The sequence below is a fragment of the Salvelinus alpinus genome, chromosome 18 (genome assembly GCF_045679555.1).
Source record: "Salvelinus alpinus chromosome 18, SLU_Salpinus.1, whole genome shotgun sequence".
Lineage (NCBI taxonomy): Eukaryota > Metazoa > Chordata > Actinopteri > Salmoniformes > Salmonidae > Salvelinus > Salvelinus alpinus.
In genome coordinates this window covers 10,082,011-10,107,956 of record NC_092103.1, presented here as the reverse complement: position 1 = coordinate 10,107,956, position 25,946 = coordinate 10,082,011, and the positions used below count along the sequence as shown (strand labels likewise).

At 41.8% G+C, this 25,946-nt stretch overlaps 1 protein-coding gene across 1 annotated transcript; it reads left to right on the top strand.

Moving 5' to 3' along the window:
- The first annotated feature begins 615 nt into the window (after positions 1–615).
- Positions 616–20,485, top strand: LOC139543675 (E3 ubiquitin-protein ligase KCMF1). The gene is made up of 7 exons (XM_071349981.1): positions 616–872; positions 11,654–11,821; positions 12,030–12,169; positions 12,508–12,609; positions 12,758–12,935; positions 13,305–13,593; positions 18,813–20,485. Exons 1-7 carry the CDS (start codon positions 857–859, stop codon positions 19,099–19,101), a joined length of 1,182 nt encoding a protein of 393 aa, XP_071206082.1. The 5' UTR covers positions 616–856; the 3' UTR covers positions 19,102–20,485.
- Positions 20,486–25,946: the final 5,461 nt, after the last annotated feature.

Sequence of the window (25,946 nt, the reverse complement as noted above, 5' to 3'; positions counted from 1 at the left end):
GTTTTGTATATCTGACAGCTTATGTACTTTTTGAACAAATAGTTTTATCAAGTAAAGAATAATGGCAGTATCCTTAACATATTGTTTTATTGACCTACCATTTCCAGTGTTTTCGATTAATTGTAGATTAATTAGGCGGGGGGGTATGGGTCTCCATCGCCCAGTACTGGAGGATGCACCTATACTGACCAATGTCTATGGTTGTGTAAGTATAATGTATGTAACAGGTAAATGTGGAGAGAGTGAGCTGTAAGGGGGATCTATGTATCCTGTGGTGAGAGCACTATTCCCTGCGCCACGAAAGCCCTGGCCTCGAGGGCAGAGGCAGTAGTATTCTCACATAGCTATGCCATGCTACAGAATTACCCCTCTCTCTCGAAACGTCCTTGCATTTGCACCAAGCCCTAAATGCAAACCGGTAAGCTCCTCCAAAGGCCATCCCACTGCTGCCACCAGTGTAACAGGTCGATGTGGAGAAAGAGTGATGGGCATGATCCATGGATCCTGCAGCATGGGGATTTATTTTATTTTTTTACATCAAACTAGTCAGGGCTTGGGTGAATAACTTCTCAGTTAATTTTTTTATTTTATTACCCTCTTCAGTTGAACAACCACAAAATAGATTATTGTGAAGGGCGCCTCCTAGTGTTTCTTCAGAAGACTGCGAATGCTCTGTCTCAGTACTTCTTCATGACAGACGGGGAGGGGGAAGCAGAGAACTGTAAGCTCAGTATCCATCTTAAAGAGAAAATAGGAAAGAGAAATCGCGTCCAAGGGTTATCCCTCAAAAACGGTATCTTTTCCTCGTGATCCGTGCTTGGGAGCCCCAGGAGGGGGCTGTGTCATCGTCTGTAGGATGTCCCGACATGAGGGTAAGTGAAAAATAGACGTCCTTAGCGTCGGAGACTGAGCACTGAAGCTTGCTAGCTAACATGACATGTTTTGTATGGCAATGCATTGGACAGGGCTCATGATGGCGGCCACCATGAATTTTCAACCTTTTCTCAACCTCCTGATAACTGGGTGGAACCAGGCAGTTTTTCTTTAACGACAGTCTCCGAATTAATTAACAGTCATGTTTCAAAGAAGTCATACTTCTAGTGAGGGGCATTTTCTTATAGCGAGTTAGCTAATGCTAATTAGCGTGCTAACGCTAGCTAGCTGAACTGATGATGGTCCGACGGTTGCTAACTAGTTAGCTAGGACGTTAACTAGCTAGCTAACTAGCGTTCTTCAACGCTGTACACAGTAGTAGTAGCAGCTAGTTTAAAGTGTCCAGACTGGGAATGGAAGGGTGAATGCGTGGTATATTTTGGTATGGCCACAGATTGTTTTCATAGCTAGTTAGTTAACTGGACTTCGTGCTGAAACACTCAGTCACCAAGGTTTTGATCATTGAATGCACTGTCATCAAGGTATCGTTAGTTTGAGGCCCTCCGTCACAGTGGGCCAAACCTAGGCATGTATCTAACTAGCTAGCTAGTTTGCTAAACTAGCTAGCTAGTCAGCTAGTTCGTCTATCGTCACTCAATTATCGTACGTTAGCTACCTATTCTAATTAAACTCATTAACGTTAGCTAGCTAGTTAGGGTTATCGGAGCAGAAGAGTACCGTATACCGGCAAACTAGGTAACTGTAAGCAGAGTGAAGTTAGCTAACACAAGTTAGCTAAGGTTAGCCAGTTAGTTAGCCAAGTTAACTCTGTTCGAGCACGGATTTTGAGAACAACCAGTTTCATAGCTAGCCTTCTCTATCTGGCTTGCTAGACACATTTGTTCACTTGTGCCATATTAGGTCTGGATGACTAGCCAGGTCAGGCTTTTTTCCAATGAAGGTAACGTTGTAGCTAACTAAGGATCATCATTTTTCACTTTAGACACGTTTCTGGTGAGGATTGGAGAATAATTCATTTTATCTGGGCTGCTGCAGAGGATCTGTGCAAATATTATTAAGGCCTGTTATGAAGTCGGTGAATTGGTGCATTGGCTAGCTATGTCAAAATGACATACAGGTTCCAAATAGGATGTTTTTCTAGGCAGCACACCTTTATCCCTAGCCTGGTTGTGCTCTGTTCAGCTATTACATTCCACTCGTGTCCACTCTTGTCATTAGCAAAAGAGACTGGCCTTTTGGGAAATCTTCAAATATGAACATTCTATCATTAATGAGCTCTAGGAGATCAGAGGGCTTAATACTAATTTGATAACCCTCACAGCTATCATCCAATCACAATGTTTATGCAAATTAGATTGATAGGAAAACGTTCTAACTTAATTCATATATTTGATTGGAACCATTCAAACGTTGGGCATTCTGTTGCTGGGAGAACAGCATTCCTGTTTATTGCATTTTTACAAATGTGATCACCACAGAAGCTCTCGCCATTCAAACTTCTCCGCCAGTTCACTGTGAATAGCCTATTTTATATCCTGCAAGGTGCTTTTTCCCCCCTCAAATAGATATATCTTTTTTGGTTGCTCAAAATAAGTGAATTGCCAGGGAACTCACAATACGATATTATCACAATACTTAGGTGCCAATATGATATGTATTTAGATTATATATGTATTGCAATTTCAATACTGTGATTTTATTGCGATTCCATGGTCCAAACATATTTCTCACCATATGTCTGCTGCGGAGGGACAAGAGAGCTATGAGAGAACGAGTTTTGAGCAGTCATGGAAATAAGTGAGGAAAACAAATTGGCTCCCTATTTTAAAAAGATGGAGAACAAGTTATGAGGGAAAAATAGTGGAGTTTTGGTGCAGGTACCAACTAGCAGAAAAATAATATTGCGATATTGTCAAAACAATAAAATAAATGTTAAAATAATATCCCTATATGTCACTATTGATTTCCTCAGTGTTTTAACTACTTTGTATGTTTCATATCTGCAATCATATCAGTCAAAAAATATAAATGACCAGTTTATGCTTCAAAACCAACTTTATAAGAGGTTTTAAAAATAGGTTCTATTTGACTCAAAATTCCATGACATACAGTAAGGCATTGTTGGCAGAATAGATGGATGCAGTTAAACATAAATATTTAAGTGATGATGCCAGAGAAGCCGGTGTTTGAATGATATGTTGGCACGGGTGTTGTTAGGCCCAAGACATAGTCGAAAACAGACTGAGGGCATTATCACATTATACAATAGGTTACCAAAATGTTCAAATAATTATTGACATATTTTCATTCAAAACTTTATTCATCCTATTTCATCCATCCACAAGATATATATCGGTTTGGTTGCCAGAGACACGGCCCAGTCAATTTGTTCTGTGTCTATGAACGCAACCCAGTCATTCGTTCTAAATGTTATATTGTCATACCGGCTGGCAACCTTCTTATCCATTGCTTGCTTACTTGCTAGCTAGTCAACTACGGCCAACTTACAGTCATGTCAAACAGTGCAGCCAGAATAACAGCTAAGTAGCTGCATTTGCATTTGTTTAAATGTCACTAGAAAACGGCTTATTTCGATACATCCATAACTATGGTTGCACATTTTGGGGAATATACAGAGGTGGAAACTTTCCATGGGAATTAATGGAAATATATGCAAATGAATACCATTTAAATGTAGATCTTTTTTGCATTGGATAAATTTACTGTATCATATGGAGACAGAAACATATAAATTGTACCTTTATAAGTAGACATAATTGCTAATTATTACAACCTTCCAATAAAACAAAAACAATGTAGTTACAAATTGAACTGAGTTGACTCTTCACATGGGAGGATTTCACTGAACAAAAGGGAATATTGAATCCATCACATCTCCCAAAAACCTTTCAACGTGCATCTGTAAAATTATGGCATGACCCAAAGCCCTTGCATGGAAGTGTACTTTACCAGACTGCCAAGAACCTTGCCCTCGTCCAGGCCAAGGTGGTGAGACACGGTAGTGATGACAACATAGGCCTTGTTGATCTCTGCACCAGACAGGATGCTCTTGCCAGCATACTTGGGGTCCAACATGTACGCTGCGGCGTGTATGGGCTTCAGGCAGAAGTCTTCGCGCTTTCTGATGTATTTCAGAACTGCAGTTTCCTCTGCTTGGAGCAACAGTGAAGTGGGCAGGGCAGTACGGATTTCTTATCTTACAGACAAGATCTTACTATCTTGTCTGAAAATCAGGCAGGAGGATCCTCTTGATGGGGCTGTCCATATCGCCAGACTGTGATATGGCCATTTCTTGGAGAGACTCCTTCACCTCCCCAACGGGTGTTGCTGGGCAGCTACAATGTGGTGTTCTTATTCTTCTCACTTTGCTTGATGAGGTAGATTGCTGCTATAACTTGATGACCCTTCACATACCTAACCATTTCCATGGCTCTCTTGTAGAGTGTATCCATTGTTTTCAGTGCCATGATGTCCTTGAGGAGCAGATTCAATGCATGAGCAGCACGGCCAATGGGTGTGATGTGAGGGTAGGACTCCTCCACTTTAGACCAAGCAGCCTTCATGTTCGCAGCATTGTCTGTCACCAGTGCAAAAACCTCCTGTGGTCCAAGGTCATTGATGACTGCCATCAGCTCATTTGAAATGTAGAGACCGGTGTGTCTGTTGTCCCTTGTGTCTGTGCTCTTGTAGAATACTGGTTGAGGGGTAGAGATGATGCAATTAATTATTCCTTGCCCACGAACATTTGACCATCCATCAGAGATGATTGCAATAGTCTGCTTTCTCTATGATTTGCTTGACCTTCACTTGAACTCTGCATCCAGGAAATGAGTAGATAAAGGATGTCTGGTTGGAGGGGTGAATGCTGGGTGAAGACCATTCAGAAATCTCTTCCAATACACATTGCCTGTGAGCATCAGAGGTGAACCAGTTGCATACACAGCTCGAGCAAGACATTCATCAGCATTTCTCTGACTACGTTCCTCCATTGAGTAAAAAAAAACTCATTCTCATTCCAGGAGGACCATGAGCTGTTGCTATCGATAAGGTGTCTGATTCATCATTTTCACCTCAAATAGAAGTAGAGGGACTTTTGTCAGAGGTTGCTTGTTGTGAGCGCTGAGGGATCTTTATGCACTTGGCCAGATGATGCTGCATCTTTGTTGCATTCTTCACACATGATTTGGCACAGTATTTGCAAATGTACACAGCTTTTCCTTCTACATTAGCTGCAATGAAATGTTTCCACACATCAGATAGTGCCTGTGGCATTTTCTTGTAAAGATTAGAATATACAATATACAATTCCATGTACAGATAAATAGTTAAGCAGTTAGATTAAAACTTCTTACGGATCTAGCGTCCCACCTCGACAACAGCCGATGAAATTACAGAAGTCGTAATATTAAACATTCATGAAAATACAAGTGTCATACATCATTTAAAAGCTTAACTTGTTAATCCAGCCGCTTTGTCAGATTTCAAAAAGGCTTTACGGTGAAAGCACACCATGCGATTATCTGAGGACAGCGCCCCGCACACAAAAGCATTACATACATTTCCGACCAAGCAGAGGCGTCACGAAAGTCAGAAATAGCGATAAAATAAATCACTTACCTTTGAAGATCTTCATCTGGTTGCAATCAGAAGGGTCCCAGCTATATAATAAATGGTCCTTTTGTTCGATAAAGTCCTTCTTTATATCCAAAAAAAGTCAGGTTCATTGGCGCGCTTGACTGGGTAATCCACCGGTTTCCCTCGTTCAAAATGCATACAAATGAATCCCGTAAGTAACCAATAAACTTCTTCCAAACATATCAAACAACGTTCCTAATCAATCCTCAGGTACCCTAATATGTAAATAAACTATAAAATTTAAGACGGAGAATACCGGAGATAAATAATGAAATTCGCGCCCTCACCGGAACGCGCAACGAACGCTACAGCAAAAATGGGAGCCACTTACAAAAACTACAAATTCTAGCTAATTCTTCGCAAAAAAAGCCTGAAACTCTTTCTAAAGACTGTTGACATCTAGTGGAAGCCCTAGGAACTGCAGTCTGGGAGGACCTTTTACATTCCCATTCCCAGCCATTGTAATCAGTGGTGAGCTGGGGAAGAAAACAAATTCTGGATGGATTGTCCTCGGGTTTTCGCCTGCCATATCAGTTCTGTTATACTCACAGACATTATTTTAACAGTTTTGGAAACTTTAGAGTGTTTTCTATCCAATACTACCAATCCAGTAACAGGCAGTTTACTTTGGGCACCTCATTTCATTCATCCAAACTTCCGAATACTGCCCCCTAGCCCGAAGAAGTTACAACTACTTTGTAAAATAAATATTTTAAAATGAAACATGTATGGAAACAGGTGAATTAACACTCCTCAGTTAGCAGGCTCAAGTAAGCTAAAAACCCACATGGTAGCAAAAACTAACTAGCAGAAGTTGTTAGAAATGATTTAAAAACACTTTGCTGTAGGCTACTATTTACTAGTTAACAAGAAATCATGTAAAAAATATATTAATTCCACCCAGTATTGTAATCAAAACTTACCAGAAAGCATGTAGTCCTTGGCTCAGACAGTGTGCTAGTGTGGGCTGAGAATCAGCTGTACATGTGATGGATGAATGCATTCTTGCAATTCCGTTGAATTGGGGATAGTTTAACCAACAAAGGTTCACCGTTATAAGCTAACATTTTTGATGAATTTAAGCTAAATTCCCAGGCTTAACTTCCCATGGAAAAATTCCGGAAATTTCCCGGAAAGATTCCGACCCTTTGCAACCTTATCCATAACAATGAGCTAATGATGAGCGATTTCACCTGGCATAGAAAATGTGGTCTCTCGTCAGGACACTGTTGTTCAGAGGAGCTAGCCAAAAATACAGCTAACACAATCACTTCAAACTGAAGATGGAAAGACTGCAAACTAGCTGCATTTCGTTTCATTTTACCTGTTTTCTATTGATATGTCTTTGTATATATCCATAAAGGTTATGCTGATTTAATGATTTCGATTGGCTGAGAAAATCTGCCTGCCTGTTTTTCTTGTCCCGACCCCTACACATTCATTGCTATGGTATTGAAACAGTGTTGCAAATGTCAGAGACTAACAACAAGGTTTATACACGTCTACGCCATTGAAAACCAATTGCTAGTCTAAAAGAATTGGGGAATAATGTCTCGATACTTTTTACAGTAGAGATAAAGTTTATAAATTGGCTGGGCTGAGGAGACTGGATTCCGAAGTGAGATGGAACAGAGTAAATTGGCATTTCAATGTCATAGCTTTAGCCGGTGGTAACTTGTGGAATAGACCTCCGGCTACGCAATCAGCATCCAGGATTAGACCCACCCGTTGTATAAAATTCACCAATACATGTCTTGGTAGTCCCAAAACTATTGATATCAGCTGACCTGGTACATTGTTTGCTGCTGCCACCCATTCGGGATGCACCGTCAAACACCAGGCCCACGGGCTGAATAGGACACAGAAGCGAGTATAAATGAGTCAACAGTCATCTACTTTATGAAATTAGACTGATGCGCTCGCATCGGTTAATTCCACTTCATTTGCAGCTTTATTGACTGCAGTGTCTATTAATTGTTAAAACACACGGCCGCTTTCCCATTTTATATTGCTATAGAATTTTCACAAATGCCTTACTATACGTCATTCCCAAACATTCTATGAATTTATGAAAATTACCATATGTAAGTGCTTGCTTGTCAGAAGAAGGAAAAAGTGTCATTCTTCCCGGTGGGTGACTGAACAGATTTGAATAAGATTTCATGTTGCTAAAATGCTGTCAGTTCCACTTTTTAATAAGAGAGGAGTCATGATCGTCATGATAATCAGCATATGTGCATATGTGGAATGACGACAGGTGCCAGTTTTACATTACTTTCCCCATTTAATGGGCTGCCGAGTGGCACAGCGGTCTAAGGCACTGCATCTCGGTGCAAGAGGCGTCACTACAGTCCCTGGTTTGAGTCCAGGCTGAATCACATCCGGCTGTAATTGGGAGTCCTATAGGGCGGCGCACAATTGGCCCAGCGTCGTCCGGGGTAGGCCGTCATTGTAAATAACAATTTGTTCTTAACTGACTTGTCTAGTTAAATCAATTACATGAAAAAAAATATGGGTTGCAACTGAAGCAAACGTAGCTCGATTTTAATCTTGTAGGCTAATATTTTCTGTATCATTGTTTCTCTCATTACGGAGTCCTCTCTAGCCACTTTGAACAACGTGATCTTGCATTGACGCTACCTTCTCACAAGGGAATGACTGCAGCAGGTTGTAACGGTATTCACACAGTCGGTATTAGATAGAATGTTGTGACCCTACTTACCTGTGGGGAAATCGACCTGTTGTTGCTTAGATTACCCCACTGGCTCACAGCCAAAACATAACTTTTTAAAATGAAATTGTTCTTGTAATCTATTTATTTGTTTTAGTCAATTACAAAACTACATTTTAAGAAAAGTACAACATGTCTAAAGATTACTTTTAAAAATGTCCTGCTCCCTAGTGTTCTTACTACTTAGAAAAACGTAATATTGTAGGGCTACTGACCGGAACGTTAAGTTAGCCTAGACCAACAACACAAATGGACTATACAGCTACAAGTAGTGGAGTTAAATGTCTTACCTGCGATATGTTTTCCACACACACAGCTACGTGTAGTCTACTTGAACACGGCGTCCCTATATTTCCCACACCGAATAGTCTGAAGCCACAGGGCTCTTCTCGCAGGCTCTATTTCCCTACGTGCGAACCTTAGGTTGGATTTTTTTAACTTGGCTACATGCACATTGAACAACACAGTAGCTTTTTGTGATTGTTTTGTTATTTCTGTATAACAAATCTTTTATAATGGAGATCAATAGGAAATAATTTAGTTTTCCCCCAATTTGTGGTCGAGGGGAATTCCTTATTACGTGAATACCGACTGAGACTGTTTGTTTGTTCTTACAATTCTATATTGTACCAAATTTGCGCGCACCCCATGTCCCATAACATTGTCATGGAAAATATTCATGTTTCCGTCTACCAATCAGCAACTGTGCCGTAAATCCGGCTACATATTGAGATTGCCGAAAGGCCAGCAGTCTCTTTGGCAAATGACAGGGGTGGAATGTTAGCTAAAAAGACTGGTTCCCAGACTACCTTTCTCCAGAGTCCAGACAAGCATTGCATAGGGGCAATTCCACAGTAGGAGTGACACTGAAACCAATGATTGCAAAGTTTGAAATTTACTTGAACAGTGCAGATACAAAGTTTGGTAAAAGAATGATGGCACAAACCGTCATTCTGTGGTGTGAAAGACACCGTTTTGCAAGTATAACGAGATTTTCTATTGGGAAAATTCAGGTAGGTCCTTCCCCGTTTCGTTTGCTTCAGAAAAGCAACGTTTCGCAACGGGCCTCATTTATAAACGATTGCGTACGTACAAAATATGCCCCAGAACATGCGTGCACCAGTTTTCACGCAAAAGTTGGCATTTATAAAAAACTGAACTTGACGTGAGAATGTGGTTATCCTCCCACAGACTTTAGATCATGCGTACCTACAGTTTCTAGTGGTTGAAGTATTGCTTTGCAAGAAGGCAAATGGGGAATAAATTATGACTTATACATAACAAAAAACAGGTAGCTAAATATAATAACAAGATGCAATAATTTGCTGTTCGTGAGAAACTATTTATTTTATCTTTGCATTCATTCTAAAATAATTACATCTATTTCCAATTAAAATTCCTCACATTTTCTGACTGTGATGGTTTCATACTCGCGAAATAGCTTATAGGCCTGCAACAAGGGACGAATGGTAGCCTATCCTAACATCTCTCATTTAATTGGACCCACTTCACAGCAGTAAATAGATAAGCTACCGGTATTTAAAGTATTTTGCTCTATGCGATCCTGAACACAGTTTAACGGTAGAACAGACGGTTCTCCTTTTCCATTGACATTTTGTTGGCTACGTCTGAATACTGTAATGTCAAATTTCTCGAGTAGCCAAGACACTGTTTCATTTATAAACATAAATATATCATAAGAGCGTCTGCTAAATGACTTAAATGTAAATGTAAATGTATAACCATTGCACCTTTTCTAGCCACGATGAGTTCATATTCGAAGTAGCCATACAACAAATTAGCATGCTCGTCTCTCATTTAATTGGGCCTATTAGATAGGCTATTATCATTGAATGTTTTTTTCTCTATTCACCTGAAAGCGATTTATAAGATATGGTGTAATTTAACAGGTGAACAGGCAGTTGATATTTTTTGCGTTAAATTGTAGGCTACAACTGTAAGTAGGCCTACTATAGTAAAAAAAAAAAAAATCCAGAGTTGACCATATTTAAGAATTCGCGGGCAGTGCAGCATATTTAGGTTCAGGAGAAAGTAAATGGAAAACATTATTGAATTAAATTATATATTTAGAGGTTCACAGCAAGTTGCAATTGTTTTCGTATTTCTGAAACAGCAAATGTCACTGCAAAAAAAAAATATATAAAAATCTGCCAGCACATTTAATCAAGTTCGCTATTGATATTTCCTTTTAGATATTCTGTCTTGGCCTAATTCCAATACTTCCAAAGTATTCAGCAAAAAGGGGGATTAATGTAACTTGGAAAGGTGAATGATGGGCGTTATTCAGGCGGCGGTATAATGCTCGTTCATGCGAGCACAGTTTTACGACAGGTCTGATTTATAACGGGAAACGTGCATATGTAGTCATTTCAGGAATAGCGCCCGCAGATATTTAGTATAAAATTATAAATGAGGCGCTTGGCCTCTGAGTAGTGTAGCTCATGGGTGTAATTCATTTGGTACCATTTTCCATTAGTGCTTGATAGTCATCAAAGGATGGGAAGTCAGCTGCTGTTGTCATCATCACAGAGCAAAGGCATATTCTCAAATTGAAAATGTTGAGAATCCAGATAATTGAATGACCAATCTACAGAAGTTCTCAGTTCTCATAAATGTCTGACTGTATGTGAGCAAGGAAGAGCAGCCTAGCCTAGCCTTTTCCTTTTTCAGTTCCTACACTTTGTATCAGTTTTGTCAGTTGCCTAAGGAGTGATAGGCCTATGTGGTAAATGCCTTGGCTTTATAACAGTGGTGAAATTGTCTGATTTTAAAAGAAGCAGTAACAAAGTGAAGGTGGTGGTTATAGCAGTTTAGATAACGCCTGTCTGAAGGAGGAAATGATCATGATATGATGACAAAGAAAGGGCACAAAGGGACAGGAAGCGGACAATTGGGTGTCTTTTTAAATAGTTCTTTTATTTTCACTTTGTCTACGTGCTCTGTTTATGTTCTCCAGATCATCTCTTTTGTCTGTCTTTCTGCTCTTTAGGCCTGCTTAGTTTATTACATTGTAATATAAAGCCCGGGCAACAAATGGGGAAAGAATACTTACAAATGCATAAGAGCCGATAAGATGGGGCACTATTATTCAGTGCCAGCCTGGTACACACACACACACACACACTGGCATTCCTTAATGACTTGCTACTGACTTTTAGGTGGATTCTCTTCTCGGTTGGCATTTGTGGATTAGTGTCAGTGCCAAAGACAGGTTGATGAGTGTCAGCCAGCCTAGGAGCAGACTGTACTTTCTCTCTCTCTCTCTGGTCGTAGGCCTACTCCACTAGACCACGCTATCAGGTATGCAATTAGCCTATACGTTGATATTCAGTCCTCACCCTTGTTTTGCAGGTGTGAGCTGTGACGCGTGTTTAAAAGGGAACTTCAGAGGGCGCCGGTACAAGTGTTTAATTTGCTACGACTACGACCTGTGCGCGTCGTGCTACGAGAGCGGCGCCACCACAACGAGACACACGACAGAACACGCCATGCAGTGTATATTAACCAGGGTAGATTTTGGTAAGGACATTTGCTGCGTAGATGAAACATTTTACATTTATAACAAGAGTTTTTTTTCTTGACCACGTGGCCCAAGCAGGGCTTGGAGTTCTTCCTGGTCTGGTCATGTGGTCAGGAAAAACACTTTGCCCTAATTGTATTTTACATAAAACGTTTGTGTTATGATGATGATAACAGTGACTCTAAAGATGGATTGTTTTCTTTGCAGACCTGTATTACGGCGGTGAGGCGTTCTCAGTAGAGCAGCCCCAGAGCTTTTCTTGTCCTTACTGTGGTAAAATGGGATACACAGAGACATCCCTACAGGAGCATGTCGCCTCAGAGCATACAGAGACCTCCACAGAGGTGGTGAGTGGACACATCATCCTAGTGTTTCATCTATCTTTACTAAGATGGGAAAGACCGTTCCCCCAGTTTAGCTCTGTTGCCCTCTTGCTTTAAAAAAAAAAAGTGTCCTCCATTGGTTTCAATAGAATGTTTTGGCGTTTACGTCCTCCTATAAAAATCTATGGGAAAGATTGTAGCCAATGACGTCTCATACATCCAGCTTAGATTCCAGGGCTCATGGACGCATTAACACAATTCTCAAATGATTATTTTACAACTGATGCTCGTCAATATCTTAAAATAACTTGAGTGGTCAGTTGAATATATCCGGAGGGTGTTTACTGCTTGCTTTATTTCAGATCTGTCCAATATGTGCCGCGTTGCCGGGCGGGGACCCCAATCATGTGACCGACGACTTTGCTGCTCATCTCACACTTGAACACAGAGCACCGAGAGATTTAATATCTTTTTAATGCAGCTCTTCTCTGTCTGCGTGTGTCTGCTTCTGCGCGTGTGTGTACACCATTGTGGGCAGGGTGTGTATTATTTCTGATTATTCCAAGTACTTGCGAACCATTTCAACTCTGCTCCTTAACCTACCTGGTTTACGATGAGTCCAGCGGCGTCCGGCACGTGCGTCGGATGTTCCACCCCGGTCGCGGGCTGGGCGGTCCAAGGGCACGCAGGACCAACATGCACTTTACTAGCAGCTCCACCGGGGGGCTCTCCTCCTCACAGAGCTCCTCGTACTCACCCAGTAACAGGGAAGCCATGGACCCCATAGCAGGTGAGCAGTGCACCTGGTCTGACCAGTCTCTATCTGTATAGTTAACGACAAGCAGGGTCTTTCCCATTGAGATGGATAGAGAATCTGGTTGTCTGCTCTTTACTCCCTGATCTGTGTTCACTTCTGCTGTATTTTATTCACCAGTCTGTACTGGAGTCACTTGAATGTTGACTTCAGTGGTTATCTTTCCATGAGACGTAATGGCTCTGATCTCGTAGGAAGTATAACCCGCAGTCATAGTGCCGTGCCTCTTTTCTGTGACAGTCTTCCTGTATATCACATTCACCTGTCTCTACTGGAGCCTAGTTTTAAACTATTCATCTCACTAGAAGAAACTCAGAACACACTTCTTCATCTCTCCTCCCACAGAGCTGTTGTCTCAGCTGTCGGGCGTGCGGCGCTCGGCGGGCGGCCAGCTCAACTCGTCGGGCCCGTCCGCATCTCAGCTGCAGCAGTTACAGATGCAGTTGCAGCTGGAGCGCCAGCAGGCCCAGGCGGCCCGGCAACAGCTGGAGACGGCCAGGAACACCACGCGACGCTCCAACCCCGGCGGCAACATCAGCGCCACCATCCCCCCGCCCAGTGCCGTCGCCAACTCGGCCGGCGTGGCCGAGAGCAACCCCATGGCCTCCCACAGCTCCCAGTTCCTGCTCACACGGTGAGTTGGTCGATCCCTCTGAGGTGTACATGTGAACAGAGGCTTTAAAAAATTACTTGACTATATTCTAAGTGGAAGGATCTGTACACACACACACACACACTGTTCACTGTTACTGCTATCAGGCCCCAGGTGTTGAATGCCCCGAGTGGCAGGGTCTGCTCTGTCCCCTCCACCCTTGCATGGTATCTCCCACAGTGTCTCCCTCCTCTTGTTCTCTCCACACCCATAGACTCACAGGTCTCCTCTCCTACTACCTTTTTTCGATACTACAACGTGAAAAACAGTTTGGTACTAGAATTTTGTTCATTTTTGTTCTATCAAATGTCTCACGTTTGAAAATCGACTAATTGTTTATCAAACGAAAGAGTTTATCATAAGGCATAAACAGAACACATCAGTGATTCGTTTTCCCTGCAAATTTCTGAAGAGGCGACGGCATGGGAATGCTTGTTTGTTTGTGGTGCGCGTTTTCACGACTTTCTGTATCCGTTAGCGTTGCCTAATAAATCAGACTGTGATACCAATTCTTGGTATAAAGCCTGCAACAGCTTGGAAAGTGTCCTTACAAGCCAGAATGTTGAATAAAATGCCATTTGAACTTACTATAAAGATTCTGTGTTGGTCCTTCAATGGGTCGAAATTTGAGACAAAATATCCACAGGAAAGTATTATTCGCCTGACTTTTTAGAGCGCCGGAACTGCCGTTGTAATTTGTATACCTGGCACGTGTGCAAAACCATGTAAACACTAGTGATCGGAGAAAAAAATCGATAGTAGTTTTGGGACAGAATTGTATCGATATTTGACTCTCGTATTGATTTGACTTATCAAAACGGCAGTATATTTCATCCTATAGCTTGTTCTACATCTTTTTAAATAGTGAGTCAACATGTTTTCAGCTCTTATTTCTCTGACTGATCACCAGTTTTTTCATGCTCTTTGTCTCTGCAGCAAACCTAAAATGTGCAGTATGTTTGGAACGTCGATCGCAATAAAATCACAGTGTCGAATCGTGAAAATCGCAATACATACCTAAGTATCATGATAATATCGTATTGTGAGGTCCCTGCCAATTCCCAGCCCTAGTAAACACCTGCAAGACTTCGGTTTGTATGCATGCATCGCATGTACAGTGCATTTGGATAATATTCACATTTTGTTACTTTAGACTTATTATAAAATGGATTACATTTTTTTTTATCCTCATCAATCTACGCACAACACCCCATAATGACAAAGCGAAAACAGGTTTTTAGACATTTTTGCTAATGTATTAAATATTTAAAAAATGGAATTACCTTACTTACATAAGTATTCAGACCCTTTGCTATGAGACTTGAAATAGAGTTCAGGTGCATCCTGTTTCCATTGATCATCCTTGAGAGGTTTCTACAACTTGATTGGAGTCCACCTGTGGTAAATTCAATTGATTGGACATGATTTGGAAAGGCTCACACCTGTCTATATAATGTCCCACAGTTGACAGTGCATGTCAGAGCAAAAACCAAGCTATGAGGTCGAAGGAATTGCCTGTAGAGCTCCGAGACAGGATTGTGTCAACACAGATCAAGGGAAGGGTACAAAAAAATGGCAGCATTGAGGTCCCCAAGAACACAGTGGCCTCAATGATTCTTAAATGGAAGAAGTTTAGAACCACCAAGACTCTTTCTAGAGCTGGCCGCCCTGCCAAACTGACCAATTAGGGGAGAAGGGTCTTGGTCAGGGAGGTGACCCAAGAACCCAGTAGTCACTTAGAGCGCTCCAGAGTTCCTCTGTGGAGATGGGAGAACCTTCCAGAAGGACAACCATCTTTGCAGCACTCCACCAATCAGGCCTTTATGGTAGAGTGGCCAGACGGAAACCACTCCTCAGTACAAGGCACATAACAGCCCGCTTGGAGTTTGCCAAAAAGGCAAACTCGGATCATGAGAAACAAGATTCTTTGGTCTGATGAAACCAAGATTGAACTGTTTTGCCTAAATGGCAAGCGTCACTTCTGGAGGAAACCTGGCACCATCCCTATGGTGAAGCATGTTGGTGGCAGCATCATGCTGTGGGGATGTTTTTCAGAAGCAGAGACTGGGAGACTAGTCAGGATTGAGGGAAAAATGAACAGAGCAAAGTACAGAGAGATCCTTGATGAAAATCTGCTCCAGAGTGCTCAGGACCTCAGACTGGGGCGAAGGTTCACCTTCCATTAGGATAACAACCCTAAGCACACAGCCAAGACAATACAAGAGTGACTTTGGGACAAGTCTCTGAATGTCCTTCAGTGGCCCAGCCAGAGCCTGGACTTGATCCCGAAGAGACCTGAAAATAGCTGTGCAGCGATGCTCCCCTCCAACCTGACAGAGCTTGATAGGATCTGCAGAGAACAATGGGCGAAACTCCCCAAATACAGGTGTGCCAAGCTTGTAACGTCATACCCAAGAAAACTCAAGGCTGTAATTGCTGCCAAAGATGCTTCAACAAAGTACTGAGTAAAAGGTCTAAATACTTATGTAAATGTTAGTTGTTTTTTAAAAATATATATTTTTAATACATTTGCCGAAACATCTAAACCTGTTTTTGCTTGGTCATTATGGGGTATTGTGTGTGTGGATTTATGAGGGCGGGAAACTATTTAATCCATTTTAGAATAAGGCTGGAACGTTACAATGTGGAAAAAGTCAAGGGTTCTGAATACTTTCCGAATGCACTGTACTTCGTCTTGTGCACACGTTTTAGGTCACGAGCAAACTAATATGGAGACCCGCGTTTTTGAAGTCGGTTTAATAATATTTTTTTGTGGAAATTGTCTCGAATTTTTAACCCACTGATGGCCCAACCCCACAGACAATCGGCAGAGTAAGTTCCAATATAATTTTATTCAATATTTGTGACAGGCGAGACTTTTTAGTTTTTTTTCTATGTAAATGAGTGTACACAATTGGGACTACCATTAACGATGCTAATGATAACTGTCTTCGGGTAGATGTAAAGGATTTCCCCAAAATATTCTCAATTAAAAGTTAACTACAAAGTAGCCTGTGCCTAACTGGCAAAATCCTGATTATTTGCATCAATCCAGTGGCCATTTGTTCTGCAAACTCCATCACAGGATCAAATGCAAACTTTTTTTTCTCACTGGCCAAAAATCTAATGGCCCGAACATGGTGTGATGTAAAAAAAAAAAAAAGAAAAAAAAAAAAAGAAGGAAATTCATGCAATTCATAGCACGTGTCAAACTCCTTCCGCTGAGGACCGAGTGTCTGCCTGTTTTCACTCCACCCTTGTACTTGATTGGTGAATTCAGGTCACTAATTAGTAAGGAACTTCACTCACCTGGTTGTCCAGGTCTTAATTGAAAGGAAAAAACAAAAACCTGCAGACACTCGGCACTCTGTGGAATGAGTTTGACACCCCTGGCATGCTTCTCGCTATATTCAGCCACTAATAGGCTATATATCTATAGGTACTTAACTGCCGACACTGGGTAGGGGTGCTAACTTTTTGTTGTTCACACAGCCGTTTAACCACAGATTAAATAAATACTCCAGACCACAAGGTGGCAGTAGCTTGTTTTGTATTTTGCCAGCATTAGAAAACTGATAGCTAAATAGCAAGCTGTACAAATGTTGTTGCTAGTTAGATAGAATTGTTAGTAAGCCCTTGTGGCCATCTGGCTAGTATCAACAACCATACTGAACAAAAATATAAACACAACATAAAGTGTTGGTCCCATTTTAATTTCTCTACCATAAGCCGCCTCCAATCGGCCTCACAACAGACAACGTGTAACCCCGCCAGCCCAGGACCTCCACATCCGGCTTCTTCACCTGAGGGGGGAGGGGCGGTACTCAGGACTATTTCTGTCTGTAATAAAGCCCTTTTGTGGGGGAAAACTTATTCTGATTGGCTGGGCCTGGCTCCCCAGTTCGGTGGACCAGGCTCATGGCTGCCCCCTTGCCCAGTCATGTGAAATCCATAGATTAGGACCTAATGACTTTATTTCAATTGACTGATTTCCTTCTATGAACTGTAACTCATCTTTGAAATTGTAGCATGTTGCATTTATTTTTGTTCAGTGTAGGTAACTAGCACCATTATAATTAAATCAAAATGGATATTTTTTTTTATAAAGCAGCCAAGAGTCAGTGTAGAAGCGAGCTAGCTATGTTGTGCTACTGCATATGGTGACGCTAACCGTTAAGCTAGTAAGCGAACTGGCACAGTATGAGATAATGGAGAATGATTATTTCGTCATCATGCTAGATAGCTAGCTTGGTAAAAATATGTAAAGACTTGCTCTAGAAAAAAGGTGCATTATGCAGCTTTGTTTTAGTTATAACAATTCTGATGAAATGGGGGTGGATTACACTGGGGAAAGGTGCCCTCTTTTTTTTCACTTTTCTTGTCACTCCTGTCAGCCCCCCCACGTGGAGGTTCATGCTCTTTGATTGGCTCAAAGTCAAGTTGTCGACCACTACCGAGCAATGCGATTCTACAAGTAATGCTGGGCATACACTACACGACTTTTAAAATGTTAACAACTTGGACGTGCTCACATTTCCTGATTTCCTTGTCCTAAATGTTTCATTCCGTCCATCCTCAACCCCAGGACATGGGTGCTCGCATTACACGATGATTCCTTAGTTAATCCTGCCTTGCGTTTCTCGATTGTTGTAGGAAGAAAATGCTGACACGCAAACATTGAGCTGCTTTATTAGTGTGCAAATTATTATTTGCAGAAACGTCAACAAATTTACAGAGGACAGAATATGGACTTTATCTTTTTGGTTACTGTCACAGTAGTTCGCAGATGTAATATTTGTGGAGTATGTTTTGCATGGAGATTTAACCTAAGGACCAATGGAAAGGTCTAAAATGAGCAAACTGGGCCATGTAAAACTAACTCGCCCATTGAAAAGGCAGCCACGTTCTCTCCACAGCTCCATCAATCAGTCTTCCATCACCTCGGTCCACATGGTGCGTGTTGTTGCTAGATTTATCCTAGACCTAAAAAACATTGTGGACTTAGAACATTCAATTTTGTTTTTCTATTTAAAAAAAGTGTGGGAAAATCTGTCATTCTCCACGCTTTCTTTTTTGTTGTGGGGTCGAGTATCGTGATGCTAACCCTGGTATCAAAGTCTAAATTCTGTTATGACAACACTAGTGCAGTAGTCCCTGCCTCTGCTCGGTGCTAACCAGTTCCCCTCTTTGTCCTGCTACAGGTTAAACGAGCCCAAGATGTCGGAGGCGGAGCGGCAGGCGCTGGAGGGCGAGCGCGCCGACCGCAGCCTGTTTGTTCAGGAGCTGCTGCTGAGCACGCTGATGCGCGAGGAGAGCTCTTCCTCGGACGAGGACGAGCGGCGAGATTTCGCCAGCTTTGGGGCAATGGGCTGCGTGGATATCATGCCTTTAGACGTGGCCCTGGAGAATCTCAACCTCAAGGAGAGCGGTACAGGCAGTTACGGCAGCAGCTCGAGGAGCTCTAAGGAGCCTCCACCGCCTCCTCTTTGATGATATCCCAGCACCACGCAGACTTTGTCCTCTGTGCTGCCACTGCCAGTGATGGGCGGGCGGGCAGCAGGCTGTATTTTGGTTTGTTTTTTGGTGATTGTAATTTCAGGTCTGTCACCTTTGTTACATTGTGTACAACCATAAAAAAGGAGAGCGGGAGCGATTGGGGAAAGTGCAAGTGGATGAGTGCGCAGCGCCGAGCGAGCGATGGAGAGAAAATAAATATATAAATATATATAAAAAGTTGATAATCACAATTTTTCTTTAGCAGGTCAGCATTAGGTAGCCGTGGCAGACCTCTGCTTCCTGTTCTCATGCAAAAGGCTCCTTTATAAATACTCCACATTCAAAAACGGAAGAGGAATCAGACACCCTCTGATGAAGCTGCTGTGTGTATTTATGACTTAACTAATAAAGTGCTTGAATGGTTTACCATAACTACTGCATGAGGTTCTTTGCAGCGTGCATGACTTTTAATGACCTTATCGTCATTAAAAAGCTAAAAAAAAAAAAAGAAATAGCCCAAAGCTTTTTATCTTCAACTGTTTTAAAAGGGTTACATGATTTGAGTTTTCCCGAAAAATTGAATATCACCAAAAAACTGACATGCTGAAAAGTTTAGGAACTTTTACAACTTTTTTTATTTTTAATAGAAAAAAAGCAACATATTGGAATCTGTTGAAGCTTTTAAAAAGAAAACAATGCAATGTGTTTGTCTCTCAGCTCCGGTTTGTCCTTCCCTCTCTGTGACACCATCGTCTGAATATAACAACTTGCTGCACTAATGTCAACTCAAGACGTCTGCATTTACTTAGCAGATGATAAAATAATACAGTACTAGGAGCAGATAAACAAGATCTTGCCTCTGACATTTTTCCTAGATGTTGATGTTTTAGTGATAAGCGGTGTGTAACCACCAGATGTAGTTTCTAATTTATGCACCTGTACAGAAGAACTAGTCTCTCCCATTGTCATCGATCGCACTCAACTCTGCTCCTCTCTCTGCTTCTGTAGGCCCAGACTCCCTCCCTACATGAATTTGTATTTCTTCTCTCTGTTGAGGAAGGGGAGCTCGGGACTCCACATTGCAGGCATTGTTTTTTGTTCGACTTATAAAAAAAAAGATCCGTTCAGATTTAGTTTTTCAGCTGATGATAGCCCCTTCTATTTATTCATTTTTTATTTGTTTCTCTGATTCTTTTAAGCCTTGTAATGAATCATGCCACCTCCATGCCTATACTCTTATACTCTATGTAAAATACAATGAGATGTATATTGAATTTGTGCGTCAACTTTCATAATGGTTCTAGGACATGGGCAGACTTTGTTTTTTTTAATGTAAATTTAGAATACTACAATAAACTGCGCACAGCTTTTGATGAAACGAAGCACCTCCCTCTTGATCTGTATGATGGCGTGTTATTCGGCTACTGTATTGGGCTTTTCACACTGCTGAGCTGTACCAAGCTGTACTGGTTGGGCATCCACCATAGTTCCCGGAACCGTGCTGGAAAGGACAATGTGAAAAAGAAAAATAACAAACCCTTACCCAGTACAGTTTGGTTATGGTCTGCACATAATTGTGAAAAGGGTATACAGTTGAAGTCAGAAGTTTACATACACCTTAGCCAAATACATTTACTCAGTTTTTCACAATTCCTGACTTTAAATCCTAGTAAAAATTCCCTGTCTTAGGTCAGTTAGGATCACTACTTTATTTTATTTTTTTAAGTGAAATGTCAGAATAATAGTGGAGGGAATTATTTCTTTCATCACATTCCCAGTGCTCAGAAGTTTACATACACTCAATTAGTATTTGGTAGCATTGCCTTTAAATTGTTTAACTTGGGTCAAACGTTTCAGGTAGCCTTCCACAAGCTTCCCGCAATAAGTTGGGTGAATTTTGGCCCATTCCTCCTGACAGAGCTGGTGTAACTGAGTCAGGTTTGCAGGCCTCCTTGCTTGCACACGCCTTTTCAGTTCTGCCCACACATTTTCTATAGGGTTGAGGTCAGGGCTTTGTGATGGCCACTCCAATACCTTGACTTTGTTGTCCTTAAGCCATTTTGCCACAACTTTGGAAGTATGCTTGGGGTCATTGTCCATTTGGAAGACCCATTTACGACCAAGCTTTAACTTCCTGACTGATGTCTTGAGATGTTGTTTCAATATATCCACATACTTTTCCTCCCTCATGATGCCATCTATTTTGTAAAGTGCACCAGTTCCTCCTGCAGCAAAGCACCCCCACAACATGATGCTGCCACCCCCGTGCTTCACGGTTGGGATGGTGTTCTTCGGCTTGCAAGCCTCCCACTTTTTCCTCCAAACATAAGGATGGTCATGATGGCCAAACAGTTCTATTCAGACCAGAGGACATTTCTCCAAAAAGTACGATCTTTGTCCCTATGTGCAGTGTCAAACCATAGTCTGGCTTTTTGATGGAGGTGTTGGAGCAGTGGCTTCTTCCTTGCTGTCGATAAAGGACTCGTTTTACTGTGGATATAGATACTTTTGTACTTGTTTCCTCCAGCAACTTCACAAGGTCCTTTGCTGCTGTTCTGGGATTGATATGTGGAGGTCTACCATTTTTTTTCTGGGGTCAAGGCTGATTTATTTTGATTATCCCATGATGTCAAGCAAAGAGGCACTGAGTTTGAAGGTAGGCCTTGAAATATATCCACAGGTACACTTCAATTGACTCATGATGTCAATTAGCCTATCAGAAGCTTCTAAAGCCATGACATAATTTTCTGGAATTTTCCAAGCTGTTTAAAGGCACAGTCAACTTAGTGTATGTAAACTTCTGACCCACTGGAATTGTGATACAGTGAATTATAAGTGAAATAATCTGTCTGTAAACAGTTGTTGGAAAACTTGTATCATGCACAAAGTAGATGTCCTAACCGACTTGCCAAAGCTATAATTTGTTAACAAGAAATTTGTGGAGTCGTTAAAAAACGAGTTTTAATGACTCCAACCTAATTGTATGCAAACTTCCGACTTCAACTGTATGTGTCGCAATGTTCAAGGCTTTAATAAGATATTTTATCTAACTGGGTGTGTACCATAAACAAGGCTCAATAAAATACTCTAGTGCAGCACCTTCCCTGGACCTAAAGACAACTGGACCCCGGACGCCACTGAACCCTGTGCACTTTAAAGGGATACTTTGGGATTTTGACAATGAGGCCCTTAATATTTTTGTTCAGTGTAGATAAATGCAACAATGTCAGATTTTGACATACAGTGAATTGAAATAAATTGGCTACTAATCTATGGATATCACAGATATGCACCTGTTGGTCAGAGAAAAGGTTGGGGTATGTATGGATCAGAAAACCAGTATCTGGTGTGACCACCATTTGCCTCATGCAGCGTGACTGTGGAAGGTTGTCCCACTCCTCTTCAATGGCTGTGCAAAGTTGCTGGATATTGTGGGGAACTGGAACACGCTGTCGTACACGTTGATCCAGAGCATCCCAAACATGCTCAATGGATGACGTGTCTGAGTAGGCAGGCCATGTAAGAACTGGAACATTTTCAGCTTCCAGGAATTGTATACAGACCCTTGTGACATGAGGCTGTGCGTTATCATGCTGAAACATGAGGTGATGGTGGTATGGAACATTTGATCTTTTATTTCAGCTCATGAAACATGGGACCAACACTTTACATGTTGCGTTTATATATTTTTGTTCAGTGTTAACACAGATTAACTTGTGGATACCATTTTTATGTCTCTGTCCAGTATGAAGGAAGTTAAAGCTTATTTTGCAAGCCAATGCTAACTAGTGTTAGCATAATGACTGCAGATACCCATAGACTTCCAGTCATTGCACTAACTCTAGTTAGCAACTGCGCTAGCGCTAATTTCCGTCCCTGTTCACAGACATGAAAATGGAATCCACGAGTTCAAAATCCCAAATTATCCCTTTAAGCTCTCACCTATCTATGCACTGCAATGGCTTCCATTTTATTACTACCAGTATGACAGCAGTGAGCAACACACTGTGCTTATTCTATAGCTAGAGGACAGCTGATATCTCCAGGAGTGATAAGTATAATGTTTGTATATCTGTTGTCTAGTACTGTCTTTTTGCGAGCTAGGGCCATCTACTTTAAGTGTCGCCTGTCTTCCCAACATTTTGGTGTGTGAACAGCTGACTGCTCATAACTTGCAGATGATTGTTGACACCTCAACCAGGATCAAGTGGCAGGGCAATTTGTGACTTGTTTTGGTAATCAGTGGCTGTATTGGAGGGGGAGTTGTAACCTGCCTAAATGACTACAGACCTGTAGCACTCATGTCTTTAGCTATGAAATGCTTTGAAAGGCTGGTCATGACTCACATCAACACCATTATCCCAGAAACCCTAGACCCACTCCAATTCGCATATCGCCCCAACAGATCCACAGATGATGCAATCGCTATTTCACTCCACACTGCCATTTCCCACTGAGACAAAAGCAACACATTCAACACCATAGTGCCCTTAAAGCTCATCACTAAACTAAGGACCCTGGGACTAAACAACTCCCTCTGCAACTGGATCCTGGACTTCCTGATGGGACGCCCCCAGGTGGTAAGGGTAGGCAACAACACGTCTGCCATGCTGATCCTCAACACGGGGGCCCCCCAGGGGTGCATGCTTAGTCCCCTCCTGTGTTCCCTGTTCACCCACGACTGCACGGCCAAGCACGACTCCAACACCATCATTAAGTTTGCCGACAACACAACAGTGGTAGAACTGATCACCGACAACAATGAGGCCGCCTATAGCAGGGGTGGGCAATTCCAGACCTCGAGGGCCTGATTGATGTCACAGTTTTTCCCCAGCCCCAGTTAACACACCTGACTTCAATAATCACCTACTCATGATCTTCAGTTTAGAATGCAATTTGATTAATTAGCTGTGTTTGCTAGTGATGGTGTCACACTTTTTCTCAAATCAGGCCCTCGAGGACTGGCTTTTCCCACCCCTGGCCTATGGGGAGGAGGTCAGAGACCTGACCATGTGGTGCAAGGACAACAACCTCTCCCTCAATGTGATCAAGACAAAGGAGATGATTGTGGACTACCGGGAAAGGAGGACCGAGTACGCCCCCATTCTCATCGACGGGGCTGCAGTGGAGCAGGTTGAGAGCTTCAAGTTCCTTGGAGTCCACATCACCAACAAACTAACATGGTTCAAGCACACCAAGACAGTCGTGAAGAGGGCATGACAAAACCTATTCCCCCTCAGGAGGCTGAAAAGATTTGGCATGGGTCCTCAGATCCTCAAAATGTTCTACAGCTGCACCATTGTGCAGTAAGATGTAAGAACTGGTCCTGTATCCACAAACCGTCTCAGAATAGAATATTTGTCTGAATATTTGTCAGAATAGAATATAAAATTCTAGCTATGCATGAAGCCTCTTCAGTCATAAGAGTCACACCTAGTTGACAGATATTTAGGGCATCTCATGAGATGTCCTAACCAGTTAAGAGTTGTCAGCAGGTGTCTTGAAAATAGAAAAATGCACTGAGTCAGTGGTTCCCGTGCCACATGCAATTGCTTTGGAGTTGTTAAAATGTTTAGATATTTCTAAACTCAGCAAAAAAAGAAATGTCCCTTTTCAGGACCCTGTCTTTAAAAATGATTAGTAAAAATTTGTCCTCACCAGACATCACCGGCAACAACGTCGCCAATGCGTACAAACCCACCGTCGCTGAACCAGACAGGACTGGCAAAAAGTGCTCTTCACTGACGAGTCGCGGTTTTGTCTCACATGGGGTGATGGTCGGCTTCGCGTTTATCGTCAAAGGAATGAGCGTTATACCGAGGCCTGTACTCTGGAGCGGGATCGATTTGGTCTGGGGCGGTGGGTCATAGCATCATCGGACTGAGCTTGTTGTCAATGCAGGTAATCTCAATGCTGTGCGTTACAGGGAAGACATCCTCCTCCCTCATGTGGTACCCTTCCTACAGGCTCATCCTGACATGACCCTCCAGCATGACAATGCCACCAGCCATACTGCTCGTTCTGTGCGTGATTTCCTGCAAGACAGGAATGTCAGTGTTCTGCCATGGCCAGCGAAGAGCCCAGATCTCAATCCCATTGAGCACGTCTGGGACCTGGTGGATCGGAGGGTGAGGGCTAGAGCCATTCCCCCAGAAATGTCCGGGAACGTATCTCTTGCGTTTGTGACAACGATATCACAAGGCCTATTTCACATGATATGCTTAAATACTTAAAGCCACTAGGCTAATAAATAAACTTGTTTTTCTTGCGATTATTTAACTACCTACATGTTATTTCAAGTTATCCATTTGGAGCGCATTCCTAAATTTGGCCAATTGAAGGCATCTAGGGCTTTTGTTAACTTTAATTGTGTTGATGAAAATGACAGCTAGACCTTTCAAACGTTGTATGCAACATTGTATGGAATATTGTAGCCAAGAGACGTGATGCCTACTCTGCAAAAGCAATTAAGAGTTATTCAACAAGAGTGACGAGTCTGTTGATATAAAAGTAATATTGTAAAAATTCTGCTTTTAAACAACCATCAGATTTGGTTAAAAAAAAAGTTATACATGCCAACTATGGAAAGCTGTTTTAACATATATAAATGTAATTATTAATGTAAATAATAGTTTTTTTTCAATCAAAAAAGGATTTATCGACATTAAAAATGTAATTATAAATTTCAAAAATGTATTAGCAATATCAAAAATGTGGTCAGGATTGAGACTACTAAACCATTCAGGAACACTCAACACCACTGGTGTGTCTTTGGCATTAGAATTTGTGTAATTGTTTCACTGAAAAATAAAACTATCACTAGGTTAGGTTTTCATGGC